Genomic DNA, 24,703 nt, shown 5'->3' on the forward strand with positions numbered 1-24,703 from the left:
GGGGGCCCTGGAATTAAGGCATGTGTTAATTTGTTGGCTTTTAAGAAGTTCTGGAACTAGTTTTTATGATCATTGGATTAAATTGTGACACTCACTCTCAGTTTAGAAATGCAAATTTAAGCAACCAAGAAATGTGATTTGGTAAAAGACATAATTTTCTGGTTAATTGATCCATATTTTGTCATATCCTTAACATTGACTGTGACATTGCATGAAATCAATTTTTCCCCAGTAATTTGTTTGCACAGCTCAGGTTAGATTATCAATCGTGCAATTATTGGAGGTTATCTAAACATTTGATTTAAGATGTTAGCAGTCCAGGGGTTCGGGGACAGCATGGCATAACTGCCATGGAAGAACTGGAGACATCCGAGAAGCCACAAATTCTCAGTGTCCTTCTGGCTGGAAGCTGTACTACTTTGCCAGAGTACAACACGAAAGCTTTATGGACAAGACACTTGACTAATCATTTGGCAGCAACATGTTGACATGGCTCTACTTTAGGAAGAACTATTAAGAATTACCTTAAATGGAACGGGACTGGATATTACAAGATGATTCAGAGAAAGAGAGATTAGATATCCATGTTCAGAGAAGGAGACTATTTTTAATTGTTTGTAAAGTTGAGTCATTTCTACAGAATAGCTGAAGTGATCTATGTTTGAGACGAATACAGTAATGTGAGACAACATCATGATGATGATGGAAAAACATAATGTGTGAGTCTTACCTGTGAGTTGCAGTGTGTTTCAACTCTACAGCAGCTTGATTTTTTAAAAATAGTATATAAATAGAAAACCTCCCTCTTGTGAACAGTCCTGCAACACAGCAGGAAGTTCCTGACTGCAGCTGAAAAGATGCCATTAAAAAGTTGGAACTTTTACAGGCTGCATTGTTGTCAAGCAGTTAACATATTTACAAAAGCTTTTGAGGCTAATAGGATGAGTGATGATGACTGGGCTTCGACAGAAATATTTCTCTAAATCTTTTTAACCCCAATGCTATGGGGAAAGGAGCCAAATGGTAGATGTTTGTGCTTCCTGGTAATCTTCCAAAATGGCTTGACTCCCAATTGTGCTAGAGAGACTGCGAAAAAGCTCCCTGATGCATAGCAGCACAGTACCAATCGCCACATATGCATGGATCTCCTTGTGATCCTGCACCTCCTTTTTCTGTGTTTTCGCATCTGTGATATGTGCAAGTTTCTGCATACAGTATCGTAAGAATTTAAAAAGTATTAAAAGAGCTACTTAATATCCATTGGAAGGGGATTTTAAATATTAATATCCATGGTGCAAGCACAATAGATCAACTTGTCTGGTGTTTTCACTCAGCTGCACAAATAGTTCTGCCTTCAGGGGACTTGTTTTGTAGGAGACTTCCCAGATGTTTAAACAGCAAGAGCACAGGGCAGACGGACAGATGCTGCTAGACTGCAGCTCCAGCACTTAGTCATGCTTGCCTGTGGGGCGAATGGGAATTGGAGTGCAATAACACTTGTAAGTTCACAGGTTCCCAACCTTGGCTTAGCAAGACACTGATCTTTGACTACAGGGCCAAATGAATGGGTGTGTACCTATCATAGTGCAGGATTGCCATATGTCCAGAATTTTCCTGACATATCCGGAATACCGCAGCCGCAAGCAGTGTCTGGGTGGAAATCAGTGAAAAGTCCAGGAAGATCCGGATGTATGGCAGTCCATGTCGGCAGTGTCATTTTTGCCAGTTTTCCTCAAAAATGTCCAATTTCTTTGTGATTTTTCAATAAAAGCTCAACATATTTGGCCAAAACTAAATAAAGCTCAACAACTTTTCCATCCGGATTTTCACTTTTTGAAATATGTCAGCAGACAATGACCCAGGAACAGCCCTGCCATTAGAAGGTGGCGGCTGCCCCAGTGCAGTGCAGTAGTGCAATACCTGGTCCTCATTTAATATTTCACTCTATCCTGTCCCCTTGGTGTGGAAAAGCAACCACACTCATTATCCCTTTTTCAGAGATGTGCCCTATAGTTTCATTTAGTTTACAGCATTCAGTAAACTAGAAACAGAAAATAAGTTTTAGAAAACTGAAGATCCAACAGAGGCATCATTGGCCATGTTGTAGATACTAGTGTATTTTGTCCTGCTATTCTCTCTCTCTAAACATATGATACAAGATGGGGTTTTTTTAAACCACTATAAAGGCCTGCAACATCATCTTTGTAGATGATGGTAGGACAAAATAAGTGTATGGGTATTCTGTGGGAAATGTATGGATGTTCAAAGGCAGGCCTGCTAGTGGATAGAATGGGGAGACCACCTTGTGCAGGTTATTTGGGGTATCATGAAAGAACAGCAAATTTATAATTTATTGTATTTTTACTATCAGAGAGGAGGAGAGGTGCTTGTGGAATTTTCTGCCTCAGGCACGCCACCATGATAACTTAATCAGCCTTGGGTGCTATGCACTTTGATTTGGGAAGTGGGGTATGCAATTGCTGCTCCACCTCAGGGAGAAAATGCCCTTGGCTTTCCCTGTGTGTGGCAGTCAGTCCGTCATTTATTAAATTGCTTAAAACCAAAGACCAACACAAAACTGTAAAAGATCCAGTTGCCAGCAGGATAAAAACAAAGGTGTCAGAACAATATACAAATATGTCCTGGGTATAAGTAAGTTCCACTGGAACTTTGAATCAAGTTGTGCATGGTGGCAGGATGAACTTTGGGTTAGCCCTACAGTCAATAAAATTAATATGAAAATGTTAATTTTGATAAGAAGTATTCCAAATTAGAAGAAGTATTTAAAACATCATCTCTTTCATAGACAAACTATTATGGAAAATATAAGTCAATTCTCTTCGTAGGGCTTTCCCAGGAATTAATAGAGCTGCTCAAGCAAAAAATAAACAGGATTTGTAGAACCTGGAAACAGTTTAGTGTGAAATAGTGATTTAAACAAATACAAGTTGTGCATGAGGAATTCTGCACAAAAATGGGATAAGGTATTGGCAAGCATATGTCAAAATGATGTTAGCAATTCAGCATTTCTGTATTGTGCTTTTATGAGTAGTAAATATAAAATTGTCATTTCTAACTAGACTAAATAGAAATGAGATGACATTCCCGCCATATATATATATATATATATATATATATATATATATATATATATATATATAATAACACAGCAGTCCCCCAAAGGAAGATGTTTTGTGCCCAAGGTATTCTTCTGATTACTCACAGATTAGTCTTCTTCTTTTTGTTATCCAATACAATTTCATATGCACTGTAGGTAGAAGAGTGGGGGGGGGAAGGGGCAGATCTGTATGCATTTGTCAGCCTTGCTGCAGAAAATAAACCTTCCCATTACCTCTTTAGCTTCTGCATTCATCAAGAAGCCAAAGACAACAGATGTCGTAGCAGGAGGTGTTGCTGTTTTTGAAGCAGAGACAGAGAAGACAGGCATCAAGGTGAAGTGGCAGCGAAATGGAATAGAAATCGCTGCAAGTGACAAGTATGTCATCAAGTCAGAGGGGAACAAACACTCACTGACCATCAATAGTGTCGGAAAAGAGGATGATGTGACATATGCTGTCATTGCTGGAAGTTCCAAGGTCAAATTTGAACTCAAAGTCAAAGAACCAGGTAAATGGGGTTCAAGATGGATTGTGGATGTGCACAACCTCCCTGTTTGGTCATCAGAGACATTATGATGGAGTGGTTCGTTCATCAGGCCTTTCTCAAAAAGCATTTAAGACATAAATTATTGAGCTAATGGTATTCTCCTCACTGGGAAACTACTTTCTTGCTAACTGGAATATACTTTGCAAATAAGGCCATTAGTCCAAATGGGATCAATTATAAAGCATGGTACCAGGGTTGTGGTTTCGTCTCGGTCATAAACTCAGCAGTCAAGCATTGGTTTATGGCCCTGACAATGCATGAATGAACCAGCACTCCACAGCAATCTACCCTGGCATATTGGTCTCTCTGCAGTCAAGGGCATGACTGAGACATCAATTTTAAGGGTGAAAAGACATTTCAGTTTTCCCTGAGAAGGAACAAACAAGAATGCTGCCCCAGTTCATTTGCAGTTTTATGCAGCTAAACCATTCCAGACAACAACCCTACAGAGAACAACAATTGAGAAAACAATTGTACGATACACTCTTGTCTGGGTGCCTTGTCAGAAACGAGGCAGCTAATCTTTTTTTTCATTTTCATCTTTTCTCGCATTATATTCCTTCAAAGGATATTAAGCCTTCTCCAGAAACTGAGTTGCCTGTGTGGCCAGTAGCAGGGCTTAACTGTTCTAAAGAGAGTCTACTTTGTCCATTGCAAAGTTCATGTAAGAGCAGGAAAGAAAACCCACAAATAATAATAATCTTGTGCTCTGCAGCCCCACTTTCCCCACTTTTAGCAATAAGTGTTTTAGCTGCTCTAATATTTCCATGTTTCTAACTTATATCATGAAAGCCTTCTTAAAATAAAATTTCAAACCCTAAAAAGCAAAAATGTAAGACCAGTTCTATAGACAAAGATGCATAAATGAAGCAATTTTGTATCATTTGCTCAAATTTTGCATCATCTGAGCATGCATTCTGCTCAAAAAGTATGGATTTATTCATTGCTGATTTGGAACCTATTGTACACATACCATAGGATTATGCATGTAACATGAGATGTCATTTAAAATAATTCACTATACTTTGCTGAAAAGCACCAATTTTTCAGCATGTCCCTTATTCATTCTTATTGCAAAACTGAAATAAAACATTTATATATATATAAAATAACATGGGGCTTTTAATTACTTTTCTTTTATTCCCTTCCTTTCTAGAAAAGGTAGAAGAGGCCCCTCCTCCTCCTGAATCTGCTCCTCAACCAGCTGTTTCAGATGCACCTAAAGGAGCAGATACTCCTCAGCCAACTATCTCAAATGAACCTACCGATGATAGCAAGAGTTCAGAAGGTAAACAAGATGTGATGGTAGTAGTCTCCCTCTAGTTGGAATAATGGAATAATGAAAATAATAAAATAATAGGCTCAGTGGGGAAAGTAGGAACAGTTAAAAATAGTACCTAGGAAGAGAAGAACAGTAATGAACTTGGGAGCTACATCCAGGGCTATTTTTCTAGAAAAAGAGGTGCTGGAACTCACCACAAACACATCCCTTGTTCTCTTAGAATGGCAATGGTGCCCACCTGAGAGGTGCCGGAACTGAGTTCCGGTGAGTTCCTGCTGGGAAAAAAAGCCCTGGCTATATTAAATGTACAAACAGACACCAGTTTGCTTCGTACATGTGTCGAATAAATGTGTCTTTATTCGAGGGGGAAATCAAGACACTTGCAGCACCATTTATGTAGGCTATTACAAAATGCAGGTCTGTACATGCACTTCAACTGTCCCTATTTACTGGTCCATATACGTTGTAAATTTTCCGTTTGCAGGTAGGGGCATAGGAATCCACCTTCTACAAAGTCATATAATGGGCCTATCAAACTCATTTGACTAGCAACAGCTAGAGTTTCAGACAGGAGCCTTTCCCAGCTCCTGCCTGGAAATGCCAGGGATTGAGCACAGGGGCTTTCAGTTGCGAATAGGGATGTTGGAGAATCAGTCCAGCAAATATGATCAGTATTTGCTGTTGCTTTCAGTCCTCAAACAATATGTAATTGATTAGTTTTTCCTCCCTGTTTACATTGTGTTTCCTTTGCATTGAAATGAATGGAGTGCAATAATGTAACGATGACATAATGTATGTTACATAATTTTGTCACAACAGACAGCAATAAATATAACATAGATTTTGGTGGAAGATGAACTGCAGTGGAATGGAAATAGAGTTGCATGTAGCAAATCCAGGGCAGAACAGAAAATGCCTTCTTATATCCCTAATTGCAAAGCATGTGCTCTGGCACTGAGCTGCCACCCCACTCTAACCTGTCAAAATGTTATTGGTACGCACAAATGTGCACTCAAGTTGTCATCTGTGGAATTTGGCCCCCTTCCCATAGAATTAAAGTCTGTCAGTGCATTGGAGGAAAGGGGACCATGTTGACAAGTCAACATCTCGAGCACAGCTTGACCAATTGTGTTTGCACCCCAACCTCCGAACTGTGTGTGATTCCAGGGGTTCCAGGCAGGGATGCCAACTTGCCCCCCACAATTGGGGTGTGTGCATTACGTGATGTCACATGGCGTAGCACATGGTGTCATGTGACGTGTCCCGCCAGTGGGACATGCTACGGGGAGGAGATGGAGCACGGTACTGGGCTTCGCCTCCTCCCCACTGCATGTGCTGGGGGCAAGACACATGGAGGGCAAGATTCGCTGAAACAGATTAGAAATAGGCCTATGAAGTGAGAATTAATAGAGCATCTCAGAGGGATAGCTCTATACCTAGAAACATATACAGTACTGTGGACAGCTTGGAGGTAGCGTGAAATATCCATACTACTGTATAGTCTGGAACACATTATACAATGCAGTGGGCTGGTCCTAAAGACCCGTATCTCAGATATCAAAGGCCAGAGTCATTCATTTGCTTTCCAGTTCTTCCTGCAGAAGTCCAGGAAGAGGCACCTGTGGATCCTATTGGTGTCTTTGTGACTCGGCCACAAGATGGAGAAGTGACTGTTGGTAAGTGGATAGCCGAGAGCTGGGATGGGTGGAAACGATGCTTCTGCTGGCTGGCTGTCTCTCTCTCCAGTTGTTACACCTCAGATCACACGTTCACCTTAATATATTTCCTTCTCAAGGTGGGAACATTACATTCACTGCCAAAGTGGCAGGCGAAAGCCTCCTGAAGAAGCCTTCTGTGAAATGGTTCAAGGGGAAGTGGATGGACCTGGGAAGCAAAGTGGGGAAACACCTCCAGCTTCATGAGAATTATGATCGAAATAACAAGGTACAACTCACAGGCTGAACCTTCCGTCTTTTTATTTTTAGCATACTTTTTTGCCGTTTCAAGGCTAAAGAGAATCGTTCCTGTGTGGTAGAAATGCCAAGAGTTGCATGCACTAGCTACCCTACATTCCTCTTGTGTCACAAAAAGTTTATTAAAAGTTACTCTTTCTATTGGACAAAAACTGTGCAGAGTTAAACCATGAAGCTTGCTCCAACAGGAGACAGTGATGGCCACCAACTTGGATGGCTTTAAAATAAGATTAGATAGACTGCCAATCTATATGTTGTCATGGTAAAAGTTTGGCAACTGGAAGGTTTGGAGAAGAAGATGCAAAAAACATTTTAAATTTGGAGAAGCGAGGAGAAAAGAGTGAATGTGTAGGTATTTTATAAATGAGAATGAAGAATACTTGTTGGGCTTCTCAAAGACACAAGAGGAGTTCAGTGCTCCTGGCAGACACACATAGAATCGTAGAATTACAGAGTTGGGAGGGACCCCCAAGTGTCATCTAGTCAACCCCCTGCAGTGCAGGAAATCTGAATGCAGAATGTCTTTGTGAAATGGTCCATTTCTTCTTCTTCCTTTAAGGTTTATGTCTTTGAAATGCAAATCATTGATGCAAAAATGGAGCATACAGGAGCATACAGATGTGAAGCGGCTACAAAGGACAAGTTTGATAGCTGTAATTTTAGCCTCGTTGTCAATGGTAAGATGATTTTTCATAATGGCAGAGGTGTCTTGCATTGCTGGAGTAGCTATCCCTCCTTTCTTCATGGTGGTAATAGTTCTAAGATAAGCGCTGATTAGAAAAGCTACATAAATTGGGGAGGGGGATTACTGAGGCCACTTGGTAAAAGAGTAAGAATGAGATTTCTGGGTGGGTGAGCAAGAAATGGTATGATTAACTGTAATTAAAGATTTCCCCCACTTGTCATTTGAGTTGCCAGACATCCCCTGTTGTGGCAATATTTAATAATTCAAAGGGCAGCCTTTATTTTAAGGGATACATTTAAGAGCTTCCAAGATCTTTCATGATAGGGATGATGAATCAGTCTTCTTCTGTTCCATTTCACTTTTGAATGCATCAACATATAAGTCTGTTCCATCCTGTTTCCACATTGGTCTGTAAAAATGCACATTTCCCCCATTTAAATACATATTTCCGAATACTTAAAGAAGAAAGAAAATACGCATTTTTCAAACAAAACAAATAAAATAAAATAAATATTTCCTATCTTTGCAACAGATTTTAAGGAACATAATGCCAACTTCATTGTGGATTCAGCCAAGAGAACTGTTAAGTATTTAAATATTAGCTACGCTTACCCTTGACAGGGTTTCGGGCTGGACTGTCTCTTCTGCAATCTAATTTAACAAACCCATCTGAAAAATCAAAGTCATGTCTTGTTTGTGGTTGTTTTTTAATCTTGGCAATCTTTTAAAAAGCAAAAGCAAGTAATCTTTTAAAAAGCAAATTGACTGCAAGCAAAGTGAATGGAGATGAATTCCGCATCTCCATCTAGTCCTGGTCAGTCAAGTCAGCAAAAGTTAAAAAAAAAAGTCAGAATATAAACCTTGGCTCTATTTAGGTTCAGTTCTAAAAGAGGAAGTGCAAAGAAGGGAAAATGAATTTTACCGCACATAGTGCTTCCCCACACAAGATTTGAAAGAGTAAGTAGGGCCGTGCTGGAAACCCATTTCTCTGACTCCCCTCAAATACAGGAACTTGCAGTATTTTTAGATGACTAGTTTGACCAACAATTTTGCTCTAAAGGCATCGTGCAGTTACTGCTTTTAACGCATCTCAGTTGCAAAAGTTTTTGTCGCTGATTAAAAGGCAAATGAAATGTGTGCACTATTGTTTCAGCACCTTAGTACAAAACCAGAACAATGAGAGCTAGGCTGTGGTCTATTTACCTATCATGGGGGGAAATAAAGGCGCTGATTAGAGAACCATGCATATAGGAAGAATCACATTTAAACAGATCAAATAGGACACAAAAATCACCTCTTGTGTGTTTATCATTAGATATGTTTAAAGATTTGACTGTGTGAAACCAAAGTATTTAATTGGAGTGGATAAAAAAACGGATTTGGCCCTAAATGTGTCAGAATAATGGAAAATATTTATGGTATTACATCTGTTCAAATATCATGGCCTTTAGGCAAAATAGCAAAAAATAGCAAAATAACTAATACCATCTTTGTATACATCTATTATAGATGTTCAATTTTGCTCTCAGCACAATTTGAGAAGATGGTGGGAACTCAATTGGGGCTTAGAAATTGAAGAAGAGGCATGGAACAGACTGTGGACAAAAGTACCATACAAAACCATATTGGCAACCCCCTGAGAAAGAGTTCTTAAAATTGTGTATGGATGGAATTTAACACTTAGGTTCCTTATCCTATATAAAACCAAACAGTTCCCCAATGTGTTGGAGAGGATGTCCCACCATTGGGGAATATCAAGGCGTGTGGTAGAAGTGTCCAAAAATTGGGGGGGGGGGGTCAGGAAAATGTATTTACATAAATAAATTTGATTATGGGCAGACAGTCCCCATGACCCCAGGACTGGCTCAACTTGTCACGATAAGTTGCAAATTAAAAACAAGGAACTTACAATATATCTGTTAACCACTACAAGAACAACTATTGCCAGGACTTGGAAGTCATTACAATTATTAACTATGGACATATGGTATATTGCAAATTGGCAAACAACATTATTAGAAGAAGTTGCAAGAGCCCAAAGAAACATGACATTTATGCAGTCTGCTGTGACTTTATTGATTATACAAATAACCAGGCATATGGTAGAACAGTACCCATAGTTTGCAGCACAGTCTGGCATGCATGAAATACTATATAAAACCAAATGGTTCTCCCATGTGTTGGTCGCCAGTCTAAGCAATGCATGTTATTACAAATCATTTTATATCTGTAACAATTTTGGCAATTATTTATTTATTAAATTTTCATAACACCCTCCATCCGAAGACCTCAGGGCTGTTCACAACACAAAAATACAAGATAAAAAACCACTAAATGCGCACTAAAAACAACAACATAAACAAGCCAATAACCCACTTCATCCCCTTTGGCACAACTTTGGTAATATATCCTGAAACGTTTATCTGATTGTTTATTGTTTATTATTTTATTTTATGTAATTGTTGCAGGTCATATGCTCTACAATCATACCTTGTGTTGCGTTAGGTTCATGTTGCATCTTTTTGGCTTGCGAACACGGAAGTGTATACTTCTGGGTTTTGCCGCGTGCGCAGAAGCGTTCTGCGCGCTTCACACATGCAAAGAAGCACTCTATCGCACTCCATGCTTGCGTAGAAGCGCCGCTCTAGTTGCAGACTTTTCGGTGTATGAATGGCACCCCGTAAGAGATCGTGTCCACAACTAGAGGTATCACTGTAATGTAAACAAAGATATATCTCAGTGCAACCATGTCTATCAGTTTAAAAATAAAAATTATGTTGCAAAAAGAAGAATGAGAGCTAGAACATAAGCAAAATGGGGGTATGATTGCTCACCTTCTTCCAATGGGGACAGCTAGAAGAAAAGCAATGCCAGAACTATAAAAGAGAAAGCCCCCAAGGCTGAAATCCATACACACTCACCTGTGTAGTCCCATTGTGATTGTGAGTAGCACAGACATCTATAGGAAGGTGCTGCGGTGAACTATATATGGAGATTTTGAGAATGTTTACAGTGTGGCTGTTGGTGCCTTGGATGCAAATGTATTTTCATTACTACAATTTGTTTTGCTTTTTGCAATCTATGTTGTTACAGAGGCACCTGCAGCAGGTGAGATGGATTTCCGCTCAGCACTCCGACGAGGGTGAGTATCATCAGAAATGTTTGTACCAGTTGACTAATGTAAGTGAACACTTTGGGGGAAGTAAACATGGTTGCTAATATCAAATATGTCCCATCTCTGCATACACACAATCCGATAGTAGTTTTACATACAGGAAGGTGTTGCGCAGAACTGGTGGTGCACACATAGTAGCCACACATCAAAGTCCTAGAAAACAGGTGGGGATGTGCAACCCCAGCTGCGTCACAAAATGGATGTAAAAAATGCGTCCCCATCCAAATCATGCAGGGCTGATAGAGACTCCATTGGCTAGGTCAGGGTAGACAAAAGTAGATCAAAATATACTGATGGGTCCCTGGAGGATTAGTAGGAGGCTGGCAAGGGTTTATGACTCCTCATTGTTTAGTTCTCACAACCCCAAGTTGTGACAACAAAAAGGCACTTCTTTGCCCTTAAATGGGCTGCTGAAAGAAACAAAGATTGGGATAACCAGCACTTTTATATGAAAGGACTGTGAATTTTGTCTCTTTAAATTCTATCTATATGCCTTTAACACCTGGCTCTGCTTACCTGAACTTGGGGTTGTGAGAACTAACAAGGCTTTCCATCCCTGGTCTAGATTACATGCAGGTGTGCACCCATAGATGATGCTCATCTGTGAGCAAACAGTTCCTGATCTAGCAGTAGGAGCCATGCACACGGTCTCAGCTCCTGGATGTAGGCATTCACCCAGGGCATGCATAGACACAAAAGACCCTACAGTGCATGTGTATCCACATCCTATTTCAGCAAATAAGCTTCTGGTCCCTTGCTGGCTCAGAGTCACAATCTACTTGGAGACAATTCCCACCACCCAGTTAATTTGAATATTGCCTCGCGATTATTCATGGAATAAAGCTTCCTTTGCAAATATGCTGCTTTTAGAACCCCTATGTGTTTGTCTATTGAAGTTGGGAAGGTGATACTGTTGGACTGAGTGAAGTTGTGCCCAACTGAATTCTGTGTTTTGTGACTCTCTTATTCAGGAGCATGGTGGGAGGAGGGAGACGGATGACTGGAGCTTTTGCCAGGTAGCCGCGTTTAGCCTGGTGCTCAGCCTTCATGATGAACTGTCGCTCAATGGCCACGCTGCCTAAATGTTGTTTGTAAAAACTATCCAAAGGACTTAATTGATGGGTAGTATAGAAATCTGGCATTGATTGATTAAAATGGTTGTCCTTTGGAACACATGCATATCTCTAAATACACTAGCTATACTGCTGGTTGGAGCCTTAGCATAGAGTCCCTGAATTAGATGTGGCTATTACAAGCCATTTATTTATTTCATTTAGTTGCTTTTTACAAAATAAAAAGTCTCAAAGAGACTTAACAAGATAAAATACCGCAGATGGAACAACTGGGAGATGGAACAATTGGGAGAAGGGGAAGTGGCATCCCAGAGAGACAGATTCATTTGCTTGAAGAGAGTGTACTGGACACACAGCATTCCATGAAATGGTGCTTTTGTAGTGACTGCATGAATGCTTTTTGTATTCACCTACTATCTCTCTTGAATATGCATGGATTTCATCGTTCACATCTTCACCACTACGGCCCTGCATTTTGAGAGCTGCCACAGAAGCCCTGCTCCCCCCCCCCAGTAGAGTTCTATTCTTTTTGTGATTCTAGGTTGGTATAAACTAGGATAAATAAGGGCTTTCTTAGCAGTTAGCTACAATAATGTAGAATACTGCCCTTGGGAGTAATGTTTGCCCTCCTCACTGGCAGCTTTTTGGAAACTGACACTTACCTGTTTCATCTACCCTTTGAGGCTGATAAACTGCTGAATTTCATTCTAGTTCATTTAATTTGTTTATTGGTTTGGGCTATTGTATTATTTTTCACTTTCCCCATGGCAATGTATGGAGGCCCAAGGCAAGAACAACTTTGGGATATTTTATGTGGGTAAGGCCTGAAACAGTAACTGAAACAAAATACTGTGGTTTTCCTGGACTATAACTTGAGTCAAACAGGCTTCTGTTTCCTCAATTCTTCCTGCTTTCTCCTGTCAACACAGGATGACCTGTTATAGGAAGTGTAACATTTTGTGTGGATGTGGTTCACTGCAGGCAAGATCTTTCCTATCCTGCAGGATCAAAGAAAACAAGGCCTGCATTTTAGCCTGAACAAAATATGTACATAAGTCACTTTTAGAGAGACGGTACTCATACAATCACAAAATTCTATGCTACTAATGTTGGATCAGCAGAAGTATAACACATTTTTGTGGGGAGGGGTCTCTTAAAATGCATGTGAAACTTATTTGACTTTTATCTTCAGCATGAAGGTGCTTTAATCTACATCTTTGTGTGAAGTTATTGTTTCTGCTTTCACTGCATTCTGTTTCTGTTCTGTTTATTATTAATGCTACTTGTTATACTGCACAGTGCGGATGGACATGAAGAAGGCAGAGAGTTGGATTTCAGTGCCTTGCTGAGAAAGAGGTGAGCATGCTACCATCTGTAAAATGATGGTACAAAAGGCTAAAGGTCTTTCTCAACCTTGGGACCCTATTGTTGGACTACAACTCCCATCATTCCTAGCCAGCATGGCCAGAGGTCAGGGACATTGGGAGTTGTAGTCCAATAACATCTAGGGACCCAAGGCTGAGAGAGGCTGATCTAGAGTAGCTGTCTTTGTCATTCTTACATTTGCATTCACGTGGTTGTACTAGTTCTCTAAAGCCTGTCAGCTGTGGCAATTCTTATGGTCTGTGAAAATTACCTGCCTAATGTGAGAATCCCTGTTGCTCATTGTGCATGTGCTTAATTATTCAGTTTGCGAAGAGGGAAGAAACTGAAGCTTTTTAGGACCAAAAGAAAAACGATCTCTCTTTTTTTGTGCGCAGAGAACAAACAGGAGAAACATCACTCTGCATAAACTGTTTTACGGTCTCATGTTGGGAGGAGGAAACAAGTTCCAGAAATTATTAAGCAACTGGTGGGGGTGGAGAGAAAGGGGACGAGACTCATAGTCTGTAACAAAGAATTATCAGCTTTGATTAAGATTTCTTTTTCATTCTGACTCCTTATATATATTTTTCATTTTCTTTGTCTCCTCTTCCCTTGCTCTTCTTTGTCTGCCTCTCTCTTTCTCTCTCTGCCTTATAATCTTCTGGTCTGTTCTTTGCTGTCCTGTTGTATCTTCCATCTGGCAACATATCTTGGAATTGTGATGTCTGGAACAGAGAGTAAGATTTTATTTCTTTTTCTGTGTAACTGTATGGAACAGAGGAAGTTAAAAGGCTATGGGGTTTGCAGAATGTACAAACCTTCACTTTTTCTTTTCTTTTTGAAAACTTGGAACATCGTAGGTTTCCCATCCCAGACATTATTTTAAAATCCAGTTAATACAGGTGGAAAGCAGTTTGTTTGTTTGTTTGATTAGTTTACTTTCCTGAATATTCTAATTATCACTTTTGAATCAATTTTAAAATTAGAACAGGATTTTCATTTACTTTTCTCCCCAAGCTGTAGAAGTGCTGTTATCCAGAACTTTGAGTTATCTCAGTTCATCTCCCCAGAGTGTCCGCCATGTCAGTCCATAACGTCCAACCTTGTTCCTCTGCCTACTGGATGATGCAGACGTTTCTCAGGCCCCTTAACCAACTGAGGTGGTCCTATTTCCCTACTGAATTCCTTATCAAAAGTGGAAAGAGTTTGCTGACCATGTTTTTGGATTCAATGCAATCCTAAAACATCCCCAATGAAATAAATTGATTTAAAATAATATTTATCAGTGACATAGCATCTTCCCTGTGACCAGATCCCATGCTGATCCAATGGTGTGTTGACTGGATCTTAGTTCAGATGTGCCAATTTAAGTATAAGCCAATGGACCAGAAATTGACGCCAAGTTCTGTTTAATACGAAACTTTCTCTTTCATTTTGTTATTTTGATACAGTGGTCATACAGATCTCAATATTTTAGCATCTCCATCTTATTATTCAAGCATATCTTACCAAGGAATACATTGGTGTGATTCTAAAATAGATTGAAAAGTTATTTTATTATGTTAGTAGTACTTACTACGCTGACTATAACTCTACATCCTGAGATTAATAATATGCTGAATAGCACCTTCCATCTGATGGCACATAATTGACTCATTTCAAAACTTGGAGGAATTCTACATTACTGGTGTGTAGCCTAGTTCTCGTTTATCTAGGACCAAAGAAGAAGTGACACCATTCACACAATTAGTATTATATTATATTAGCAGGTAGTGTGGTCTCAATCCAGACTGAAATGCAGACAGAGGAATAGGGGGGGCTTTAACTCTTTGTTCCCTGCATTCTGTCCAATGCAAATAGCAGACATGGGGGCAAAACCCCCTACACCCTCCCACTTGAGTTCCAAGCTACCTTAAAAAAATATTCATGGAACTGCTAATTCTGTGAACGATGACATGTCTGGTTTGGTCCTTAGAAGCAATCAGCAGGGCTTATTTCTAGTTTATTATGCTTTATTTCCCAGCCTTGTTAACTAGCTTTTACTGTTGACTTATTCAGAAGATGAAGGTTTCCGTTTTAATACTTGTGGCAGCAGAGTATGCGAAGTCGTTCCTGGATTTATATTCCATTCTAGTGGCGTTGCAGAAAATGTGCAGTGTTTCTTCAAAGCATAGAAATGCAAATAGACAGAGGAAATTTATGATAAAGAACTCCCCATAGGTGCAGGATACGTCCTGCAGTTGTCACAACCATGGATCTCTCCCATGTTAATCAGCAAGTGATGCTGTTCCTGGAGCTCCTGCAGGAAAGGGTAAAACTTTATTAGTATTGTTCTGGTCTGGAGTGTGGACCTCTATTTAATGGCAGAATAATTTAGATGACATTGACATAGAGGTGCCATAGGCCAGAAAGAGGTTGGGAGGAAAGGGAACAGTTGTCACTCTGCTTTGACATGGGGTGGTGAAGGGAGACCTTGAAGGAGGTGACAGCTGAGAGGTCTGAATCAATCTAAGGTAATAGGATAGGAAAGGCCCATCGCTGGAGTGTATGCAACTATTTTTAACTCTCCCGCACGTGTTTAGAACACATTGACAGCTTACTTTGTGTGGAACACCTCAATGCCTCCAACTTCATGGGTAAACTGTGGTGGTTTTACTGCATCTAATACCCCTCCCTCCCAATATAGAGCGACTAGTTGGAGCCAATGTGGGAAGGCTAGTGTTTCAAAGAAAGCCTGTGTTCCAACATAAACCCGTGCTATTGCAAATTCTGCTTGTGACCCCCAGCTCCAAATCTCCACTTGTAGCACAGACAGAGTCAAGTCAGGCACAAGACAATCTGGGTGGACTGTGCAGGTCAAATGTGCTTTGGAGTAGACCTGGTGTACAATCAGCCCGTTCATTTGTAAAAGTCATGCAAGCTCTAACTGTTACTAACAGAAAGCGGTGGAAGAATCGACAGGAGGCTAAAGCTAGTGGTATCTTTTGCTTATTAGTTGCCCTGTTAGAGCTCAGCAATGGCTCTGCCTTCCAGTCTGTTCCCTTTGTTTGTGTGGCAAACTGATCCGCATGACATTAGCCCTCTTCATGAATTCTCCATATATACTAATATAATGGATCTGCCTGATCAGGGGCCTTGCCTTCTGCATGGTTCCCAATCCCATGGACACAGCCTTGATGTGTGCAAATTGACTCTACATAGGATTTCATACATGCCTTCAGCTGAACGCATGGACGTTGGGGGCCCAGACAGTGAGTACAGTCTGTTGTCTCCAGGCATGAAGAGCCATCATATAATCACTTGATAAGCCATTAGGAGAGATACCCTGAAAAATATCTGCAGTCTATGACTCTCCAAGTGTTTCATTTCTTTCCACCAAAACAGATTGTCAGGGATAGCTGGACAGGAGTTGAAATGGAAATGTTGATCTAGCTTTGCAAGCTAGTTAGATTCTTGTTTTAAGCAGATTTTCTCTGCCTTTACAAAGCAAATAAAAAAAAATCCTTCCAGTAGCACCTTAGAGACCAACTAGGTTTGTTATTGGTATGAGATTTCGTGTGCATGCAGGCAGAAACGGCAGAAAAATGCTTCCAAATCGAAGCAATGGGCACCTGTATGGCCCCACAGTATGCCAACTTCTTCATGGCAGATTTAGAACAACGTTTCCTACCTAAACTACTACCCACTCAAACTTCTCTTGTACCTGTGATACATTGATGGTATTTTTATTATCTAGACGCATCGTCAACAGACCCTGGAACCTTCCACCAGACATTCAATGACTTTCACCCCACCATCAATCTAACAATGAACCAATTTTTACAAGAAATACATTTTTTGGACTCTACTATAAAAATACAGGATGGTGTATATACACACCCTTATACCATAAACCAACTGACCGACAAACATATCTACATGCTTCTAGCTACCATACCAAACATACCAAACAATCCATTGTATATACGGTAGCCAGGTCCTATGTTACAGCCGCATCTGTTCAAACTCTACAGAGATTCTCACCTAAGCGATCTAACAGCAAACCTTCTAAAACTAAAATATCCACCTGATGAAGTTAAACAACAGATCAACAGAGCCAGACTGATACCTAGAGAGAACCTGCTACAAGAGAGACCCAAAAAAGAACATAACAGAACACCACTAGTCATCACATACAGCTCCCAAGTTAAAACAGTTCAATGCATCATCAGAGATCTACAACCTCTCCTAGACAATGACAGTTCTCTTTCTCAAGCTCTGGGAGGAAGACCTTTCATTGCCTACAGACAACCACCCATTCTTGAACAACTCCTCACCCACAATAATGTGACAACCAGACTTAACATGGACACTGGTACCAGAGCCTGCAGTAAACCCAGATGCCAACTTTTCTGCCACATACACTCGGACAACACCATTACTGGCCCCAACAACATCAAACATACCTCAAACATACCATCCAGTGGCAGAGCTTCATGCTCCAGCACCGGGATGTGTGGAGAGCAGGAGCGGTACCTATTTATCTACTTGCACTTTGACGTGTTTTCGAACTGCTAGGTTGGCAGGAGCTGGGACCGAGCAACAGGAGCTCACCCCATCACAGGGATTTGAACTGCCTACCTTCTGATCAGCAAGCCCTAGGCTCTGTGGTTTAACCCACAGCGCCACCTACGCCAAAGGATAAATGGACATAAATCTGACATCAGGAATCACAAGACAGAGAAACCAGTAGGAGAACACTTCAATATTCCAGGACATTCTATACAAGATTTCAAAGTAGCTGCCTTATTACAAAAGAATTTCAGAAATAGACTGGAAAGAGAAGTTGCTGAATTGCAACTTATTACCAAACTTAAAACCATGAAGAGACCTGTTCTGAATAGAGACATTGGGTTCTTATCTTATCTCACCATCCCACCTCTTGCTTTTTCCTGTAAGACCAATTGCAGTCGTTAACGGTCATCAGCAGGTTTACCAAACCTATCAGCCAATCACCCATTCCCACCACCCCTTCCCACCCTCTCACTATATATAGGGGTCTGGTGGCTTCTGTTTCAGTGTATCTGAAGGAGTGTGCATGCACACGAAAGCTCATACCAATAACAGACTTAGTTGGTCTCTAAGGTGCTACTGGAAGGAATTTTTTTATTTTGCTTCGACTACGGGAGACCAACATGGCTACCTACCTATAACTTTACAAACCAAGTTCACTGATTGTAGTTTGAGCAAAGTCATAAACCCTACTGCGTAGATTGTGCTGTGACTGGTCCATTGATGTGCATTATAATTACAAAAGAAACCTCTTCCTAGGAGTATACATAGGTTTCTTCTGCTACATTTATGCTTGTTCTTGGCTATGTGAGACCACTTGAGCAGTACACTTTCCAAAATCTGAAATGAAAAAATGAAGGACTACGTATACATGATATATCCCCATTACCCTAAATGAGGCCTGTTTCCAACAAAGCTGTACCTCACGTGGTCCCTCTAGGTTGGTATAAATGTAGGGCCGTGAACACACACTATACCTTTTAAGCACCCCCAAACTCGGTCCTCCAGATGTTTTGGGACTACAACTCCCATCATCCCTAGCTAACAGGACCAGTAGTCAGGGATGATGAGAATTGTAGTCCCAAAACATCTGGAGGGCCGAGTTTGGGGGTGCTTCCTTTAAAGCAAATTCTTTTTTCTCAAAGAATTCTTGGAACTGTGGTTTACCCCTCACAGAATTACAATTCCCAGCAGCTCTTAATAAACTATGGTGCCTAGAATTCTTTGAGGGTGAAATGCGCTTCAAAGGTGCTTTAGAGGTGTATTGTGTACACAACCTACGGTAAGACTTATGTAGAACTGGATTGTTTAATGTGTGCTGTGGCTTCTTTACCATCATTTTTCATTATAGTAAATCCTTAGTCCTTGCCAACAAAGGTCTGCCTTCTTCTGGTAATGGCGCTAATGCTAACACATGTTGCCCTCTTTCTTGCTCATGGGGATGCTGCATGCTCATCCAAATGCTTCTTTGCATCGTTCTCAAGTCCAGCAGCTTCTTGCGCTCAGTACACCGGTAAGCTTTCTGTTCCCTTGCCTCTGCTAACTGTTAATCAATCTCTTACATGACCTTTGCTGTGAAGTATCCCGTTTTTCATGGGAAACCCCCGGATTTTAATCAGTTTCCCGCTGTTCTCCCGAATGGAGAAAAATCCCGGAAATCCCCCAGATTTCCTACCTGCCAGGGAGGTAGTATCTTGGGTGCTGCTCTGACCATGTATGGGCACAGCAAATAGGGCAGAGCGGCACCGGAAGATGGCCGCGGGGCATGCGTAGAAGCGACTTCCGGTGCCACTCTGCCCTATTTCCTATGCCTACACAGAGCGACCCGGAAGTTGCTTCTACGCAACATCCAGTGCCGCGCCCCTGCTGATCCTGCATTTTTCAGCGGGAGACTTGGCAGGTATGTACATGACTGCTGTTTTTGTTAATAAATATATTCACAAAAAGAATATAAACAGATTCATGTGCCTACAATATGCCTGTTTAAGGTAACCTGTTTAAGTGAATTATCAGCTCAGGGGGTCCACAGTTGCTATCATCCCATCTAGTTTCTTCCATTCTAATTGTTTTTAAAATCTGTACATGGTCGATAAATGCCTAAGCTTCATTTTGAAGAGAAATTGACACCTTCTACTCGCAAGACTGAAAAACCAATTTATTTATTTATGATACTTATATTTCCTTCCATCGTCATTAAACAAATGAGCTCCTATATAATTAAGACTTGTAAGTCAAGGGAGCTTTCTCACTCAAAACTCACACCCTAATAAACAGAAAACTCGCCTGTTGACTAACATCATGGTCTTCATGACCCCTGTTGCAAGATAGAGGAGACTGGTATTGTTGTTAAGGAACTGATTGAGGAACTTGAAAATAAGGGCCCAATCATTGACTCTGACACATTATCTGTTCTTAATCAAGGCACTTAGCCTTCCTATGCCTTAAGCAACTTACCGACAATGAGTCCCCTAAACTGACAGGTATTTTAATATAAATAGGAATTGATGCAGTAAAGACACACTCTAATAGGCAGGTTGTTTGAAGTCCCTTATGAGAAAATGTTCTATATGCACCTTTTCTACAGAATTGAAGCAAAAACTGAATCACAGCCAGATGTTGATGTGTGGGAAATCCTCCGGAAAGCTCCTGCATCAGAATATGAGAAAATTGCTTTCCAATATGGTATCACAGATCTGCGAGGTATGTTGAAGCGTCTCAAGCGCATGAAGAAGGAGGATAAGAAAAGCACAGGTAAGAGAACACAGTTGCTTCTCTTCTTTTTTCCAGTGTACAGGTTGTACATTGACAATGAAGGTATTTATTAAAGGTATGGTATCTGAAGAAGTGTGCATGCACACAAAAGCTCATACCTATGACAAACTTAGTTGGTCTCTAAGTTGCTACTGGAAGGAATTTTTTTTATTTTATGTTTCGACTATGTCAGACAAACACAGCTACCTACCTGTAACTAATAAAGGTATTGTTATTGTTATTATTACTATTCATGGGAAATGTCTCATTTTAGGGGGGAAATACAATGTGTGAAGCAGCTTCACACATTGTATTCCCCCCCTAAATATGAAAGGGGAATATAAAAGGCCATTTCACATGTATGTGTCAGTTCCCATGCTTCGATTTACTATCAGGAAAAGAACAGTAGGTTCTAGAGAATTAGAAATGAGGAACCAAGATGAGAAATATAGCCGTTAAAATGAAGTATACGAAATTAAGAGATAATAGTGGGTGCAAGTCTTGTGGAAGAATGGGCAAGTCTTGTGGAAGAATGCAGCTTCACCAAAAGAAATGGAATAAGGGAAGAGAGTCATGGTTTACCATAATTCAATAATGATTTGAATATATTAATTAGCTGAGAACATAGGTAACTCTCATTAAAAAACATAAAGCAGAAAGTTGGGAAGTGGACATTATAATGAAGCCTCTGCCCAGTTACTAGGGATGGGTGAACTTGTCAATGTTGCTTTCTCTCAATTTCTCATTTTCCCAATCTTAAGTTCAGTTCTCCATATTTCTACATCAGCGTGTGATTGGTTTTTTTAAAAAGTTTTTTTTAAGTTTAAGGTTTTTTTTAAATTTCACCAGCATTTTTGTGCAAATTTTTGTGCAAATATAACATATTTGGGGGGCAATTTTGCATAATAATCATATTTTAGCAAAGCAATTTATCCTAATATAATGCATTTTTGTATGTTATTTTCACCAAAATACACATTTTTTGCACCTTTTACCCTAGTTTATGTATTTTTGTACATATTACTGCCTGGAGAACTGCACTGCAAAATTTGGAGAAGTGCAAACTTTAGCGTATGGGTGGGTTTCAGTTCACATGTTTTTATAGAAATTGTGAATCAGATAGATTTGCCTTTATACTTGAACTGAATCAAATTCCTCCCCCATCCCTACCAGTCACTGTCCATTAGCTTTAAACTAAGATTGTACTGTGCTAAATTGTTGTGTGGACAAGCCCTAAAATATAGGAAGATGAAAAGGATATTACAGGTCTCCTAGTTCATTTCCCCCACTCGAAATTGCAGTGCACAATTAGCAGAATTTGAAGAATCGTAGAACTGTAGAGTTGGAAGATACCACAAGGGTCATCTAGACCAACCCCCTGCAATGCAGGAATCTTTTGCCGAATGTAGGGCATAAACCCATGACCCTGAGATTAAGAGTGTCATTCTCTACTGACTGAGCTAACCCCTGTGGGCAGAGTTTGATTACATAAACTGTTTCTTCCCCAGCCTTTGCCAAGAGACTGGATCCTGCCTACCAGACTGACAAAGGACAGAAGATCAAATTAATGGTGGAACTTGCTAACCCAGATGATGAAGTGAAATGGCTGAAGAATGGGCAAGAGATCCAAGTCAGCGGCGGGTATTTTTTAAAAAGCAGTAAATACTAATGGGAAAGTGTGGGCTGTGGAAGTTTGAGTCATTATCAGAAGGGGGAGAAGAAGAAAAATAGGGTCTATCAGAAAGAAAAGTGGAGAGAAGAATGAAGGGTCTATGTAGCGGATATAACTGGATGGGAGGGTTGTGAATTAATAGGCAAATTTTAATGACTGTCTAATTTTGTTCCCCCATCTTTCAATCTCTGCACCTGGAACTGAACCCAATCACTGGTCTGTCTCTTAGCAAGTAAGTTCTCATGTTATGCTTCCCCATTTGTGATTCAGTTAATTTGCCTTTCTTTACGATATCCTGGGAAAGTTGTTATACAATAAGCTCATTATCAACATCAATGTTGTTTGGTTCATAAAGTTCCTTTATGCATGTCCCAAGGGATGAATTACTTCCGTTGGGGCTCTGTGTGCCATTAGGGAGGCAAAGGGAGGAAGGGATAAGGTGCGTCTTCCCACTTAACCACGCCAGGATGGGGGCATCTAGTCAAAAACTCTGCTTTATGTCATGATAGAAGACGGGGTGATGAAGATTTAGGAACTCCTTCTCTTTTGATACCTTTGAATTCTCTTTGCATTTCACCAGATACATTTTTGAGGCTCTTGGGAACAAGAGGATTTTGACCATCAACCACTGCTCACTGGCTGATGATGCAGCATATCAGTGTGTGATTGGTGAGGAGAAGACTTTCACAGAACTCTTTGTCAGAGGTAAGCATAATTCATAACCAGCGGCGGAGCTTCATGCTCTGCCACCGGGGGCAGAGAGCAGGCGCACTGCCCCCAAGGACGTGGTGCGCGTTCTGGGGGTGGGGCGGGATGTGCGTTTTGGGGACGGGGCGCACCGTGCACAGGGGCGGGGCATGCGTTTTGGGGGCGGGACGTGCCGTGTGCAGGGGTGGGGCGTGTGTTTTGGGGTGGGACACGCTGTGCGCAGGGGCAGGATGTGCGTTTGGGGGCGGGGGGTGCTGCATTTGGGGGCGGGGTGGGCAGCTGCGATGACGCCCCTGGGATCGCGCCGCCCCTATGTTCCTACACCCCTGTTCATAACCACCATTTTATTAGGCTCAGAGAAGCAGATATTGGTCTGTAGCAGATTTTGAGGAGCATGCAGGGGGAGGAGAGGAAATGGAAATCCTGTTGTGCCTGTGGAGCCCAACATTTTCATTTGAAGGGACTCAGACACTTAACCTGCTTCTTCCCTTCCACCTACCCATTCTCTTTCTTTTGAGACGTTATTCTGGTTTGCGCCAGAATTTTCTACGTTTTAGTTTTAAGGGAGGACTCAGGCAGTCTTAGGTTACAAAGAACAACCAAGTGTGCCAAAGTTCTGATTTATAGTTACAAAGAAATGAAGGGAAATGGTTTATGTAAGAAAGTCAGTTATGTAATTTGGCATCTCAGCCAAATTGGAAAGAACTCTGGGAGTGTAAGGACCTGCTATTCATATAGCTACAGCTGACCATCAGCTGGAAAAGCTGGATGAGAGTTCCAAGGGTTTTTGTTTTCCTCTGCATTCCTCTCTCTGAAATTAGGCTTCCTCCCCATTTCTAGAGCCTCCTGTCTTGATTACTCATTCTCTGGAAGACCAGGTGGTCATGGTTGGTGAAAGAGTGGAGTTTGAAATTGAAGTGTCAGAAGAAGGGGCTGCTGTGAAGTGGTAAGCGGGGAAGATGTGGGGGTTCCTACTTCCTGAATGACTAAGAAATGAGAGCAATTACCCTCCAGAGTCTTAGGGGCTCAAAACTGTCACACAAGTGTCCATCACCCCTCTTTCATGGCCAAGGAGAGAAGACAGAACAGGCAATAAGCAGGGTAAGGGGTCCCAAGGCCAGAAAGATATTCTAACTGACCCTCACATTCCATTTTAAAGATAGGCATCCCCAAACTGCGGCCCTCCAGATGTTTTGGCCTACAACTCCCATGATCCCTAGCTAACAGGACCAGTGGTTGGGGAAAATGGGAGTTGTAGTCCAAAACATCTGGGGATGCCTGGTCTAAAGGCTGTTGTGGTTTTCTAAGAAGATCTACAAGTAGGAAAGAAAACATAACACATTTGAAGTGCGGTGCAAGCATTTATTTATTTGCCTTAAATTACTAAGTTAAGGGGGTCCTAATGTCTTTGGGTCAGTGGGCACATTTTGAATTTTGAGAAGGGCCCCAGTCACAAAATGGCTGTTGTTGCATAGCACAAAATGGCTGCCCAGAGCAGAAAAAGACAGATGACCATAAAGTGGAGTGGGCATGCTCTACCATCAGCGCCCCTTCCTAAATCAATCTGGAAAAGCAGTAAAATCAGCCGCACCCATGCTCACTCACAGAGAGAACCAGTTTGGTTCTGGGAGAAGGACTTGTTAGTTGTGACACCCAAAGGCAAAATGGTTTCCAAAGAGAGGTCTGCTTGGCCTATTCTGTTTGCTTTTAAGCATGGAATGAAGATTTTGGGTCTTTTCAGAATCTTGATTTTGTTGAGGATTTTGCAGTTTCCCAGGCTGTTGTTGTTGTTGTTGTTGTTG

The 24,703-nt window shown here is 41.0% G+C and overlaps 1 protein-coding gene across 1 annotated transcript in view; it reads left to right on the forward strand.

The window, feature by feature from the left end:
- Positions 1–24,703, forward strand: part of MYBPC3 (myosin binding protein C3) — a 68,535-nt gene that overhangs the window by 6,125 nt on the left and 37,707 nt on the right. The window contains exons 2-15 of the mRNA XM_060274332.1: positions 3,361–3,627; positions 4,823–4,954; positions 6,538–6,624; positions 6,744–6,892; positions 7,481–7,598; positions 10,700–10,748; positions 11,753–11,797; positions 13,154–13,210; positions 19,260–19,283; positions 20,355–20,521; positions 22,030–22,162; positions 22,423–22,425; positions 22,774–22,898; positions 23,742–23,847. Coding sequence (XP_060130315.1) covers positions 3,361–3,627; positions 4,823–4,954; positions 6,538–6,624; positions 6,744–6,892; positions 7,481–7,598; positions 10,700–10,748; positions 11,753–11,797; positions 13,154–13,210; positions 19,260–19,283; positions 20,355–20,521; positions 22,030–22,162; positions 22,423–22,425; positions 22,774–22,898; positions 23,742–23,847 — 1,462 coding nt within the window. The remainder of the gene's footprint in view (positions 1–3,360; positions 3,628–4,822; positions 4,955–6,537; positions 6,625–6,743; positions 6,893–7,480; positions 7,599–10,699; positions 10,749–11,752; positions 11,798–13,153; positions 13,211–19,259; positions 19,284–20,354; positions 20,522–22,029; positions 22,163–22,422; positions 22,426–22,773; positions 22,899–23,741; positions 23,848–24,703) is intronic.

This window comes from Zootoca vivipara, chromosome 1, assembly GCF_963506605.1.
Source record: "Zootoca vivipara chromosome 1, rZooViv1.1, whole genome shotgun sequence".
Taxonomy (NCBI): Eukaryota; Metazoa; Chordata; class Lepidosauria; order Squamata; family Lacertidae; genus Zootoca; species Zootoca vivipara.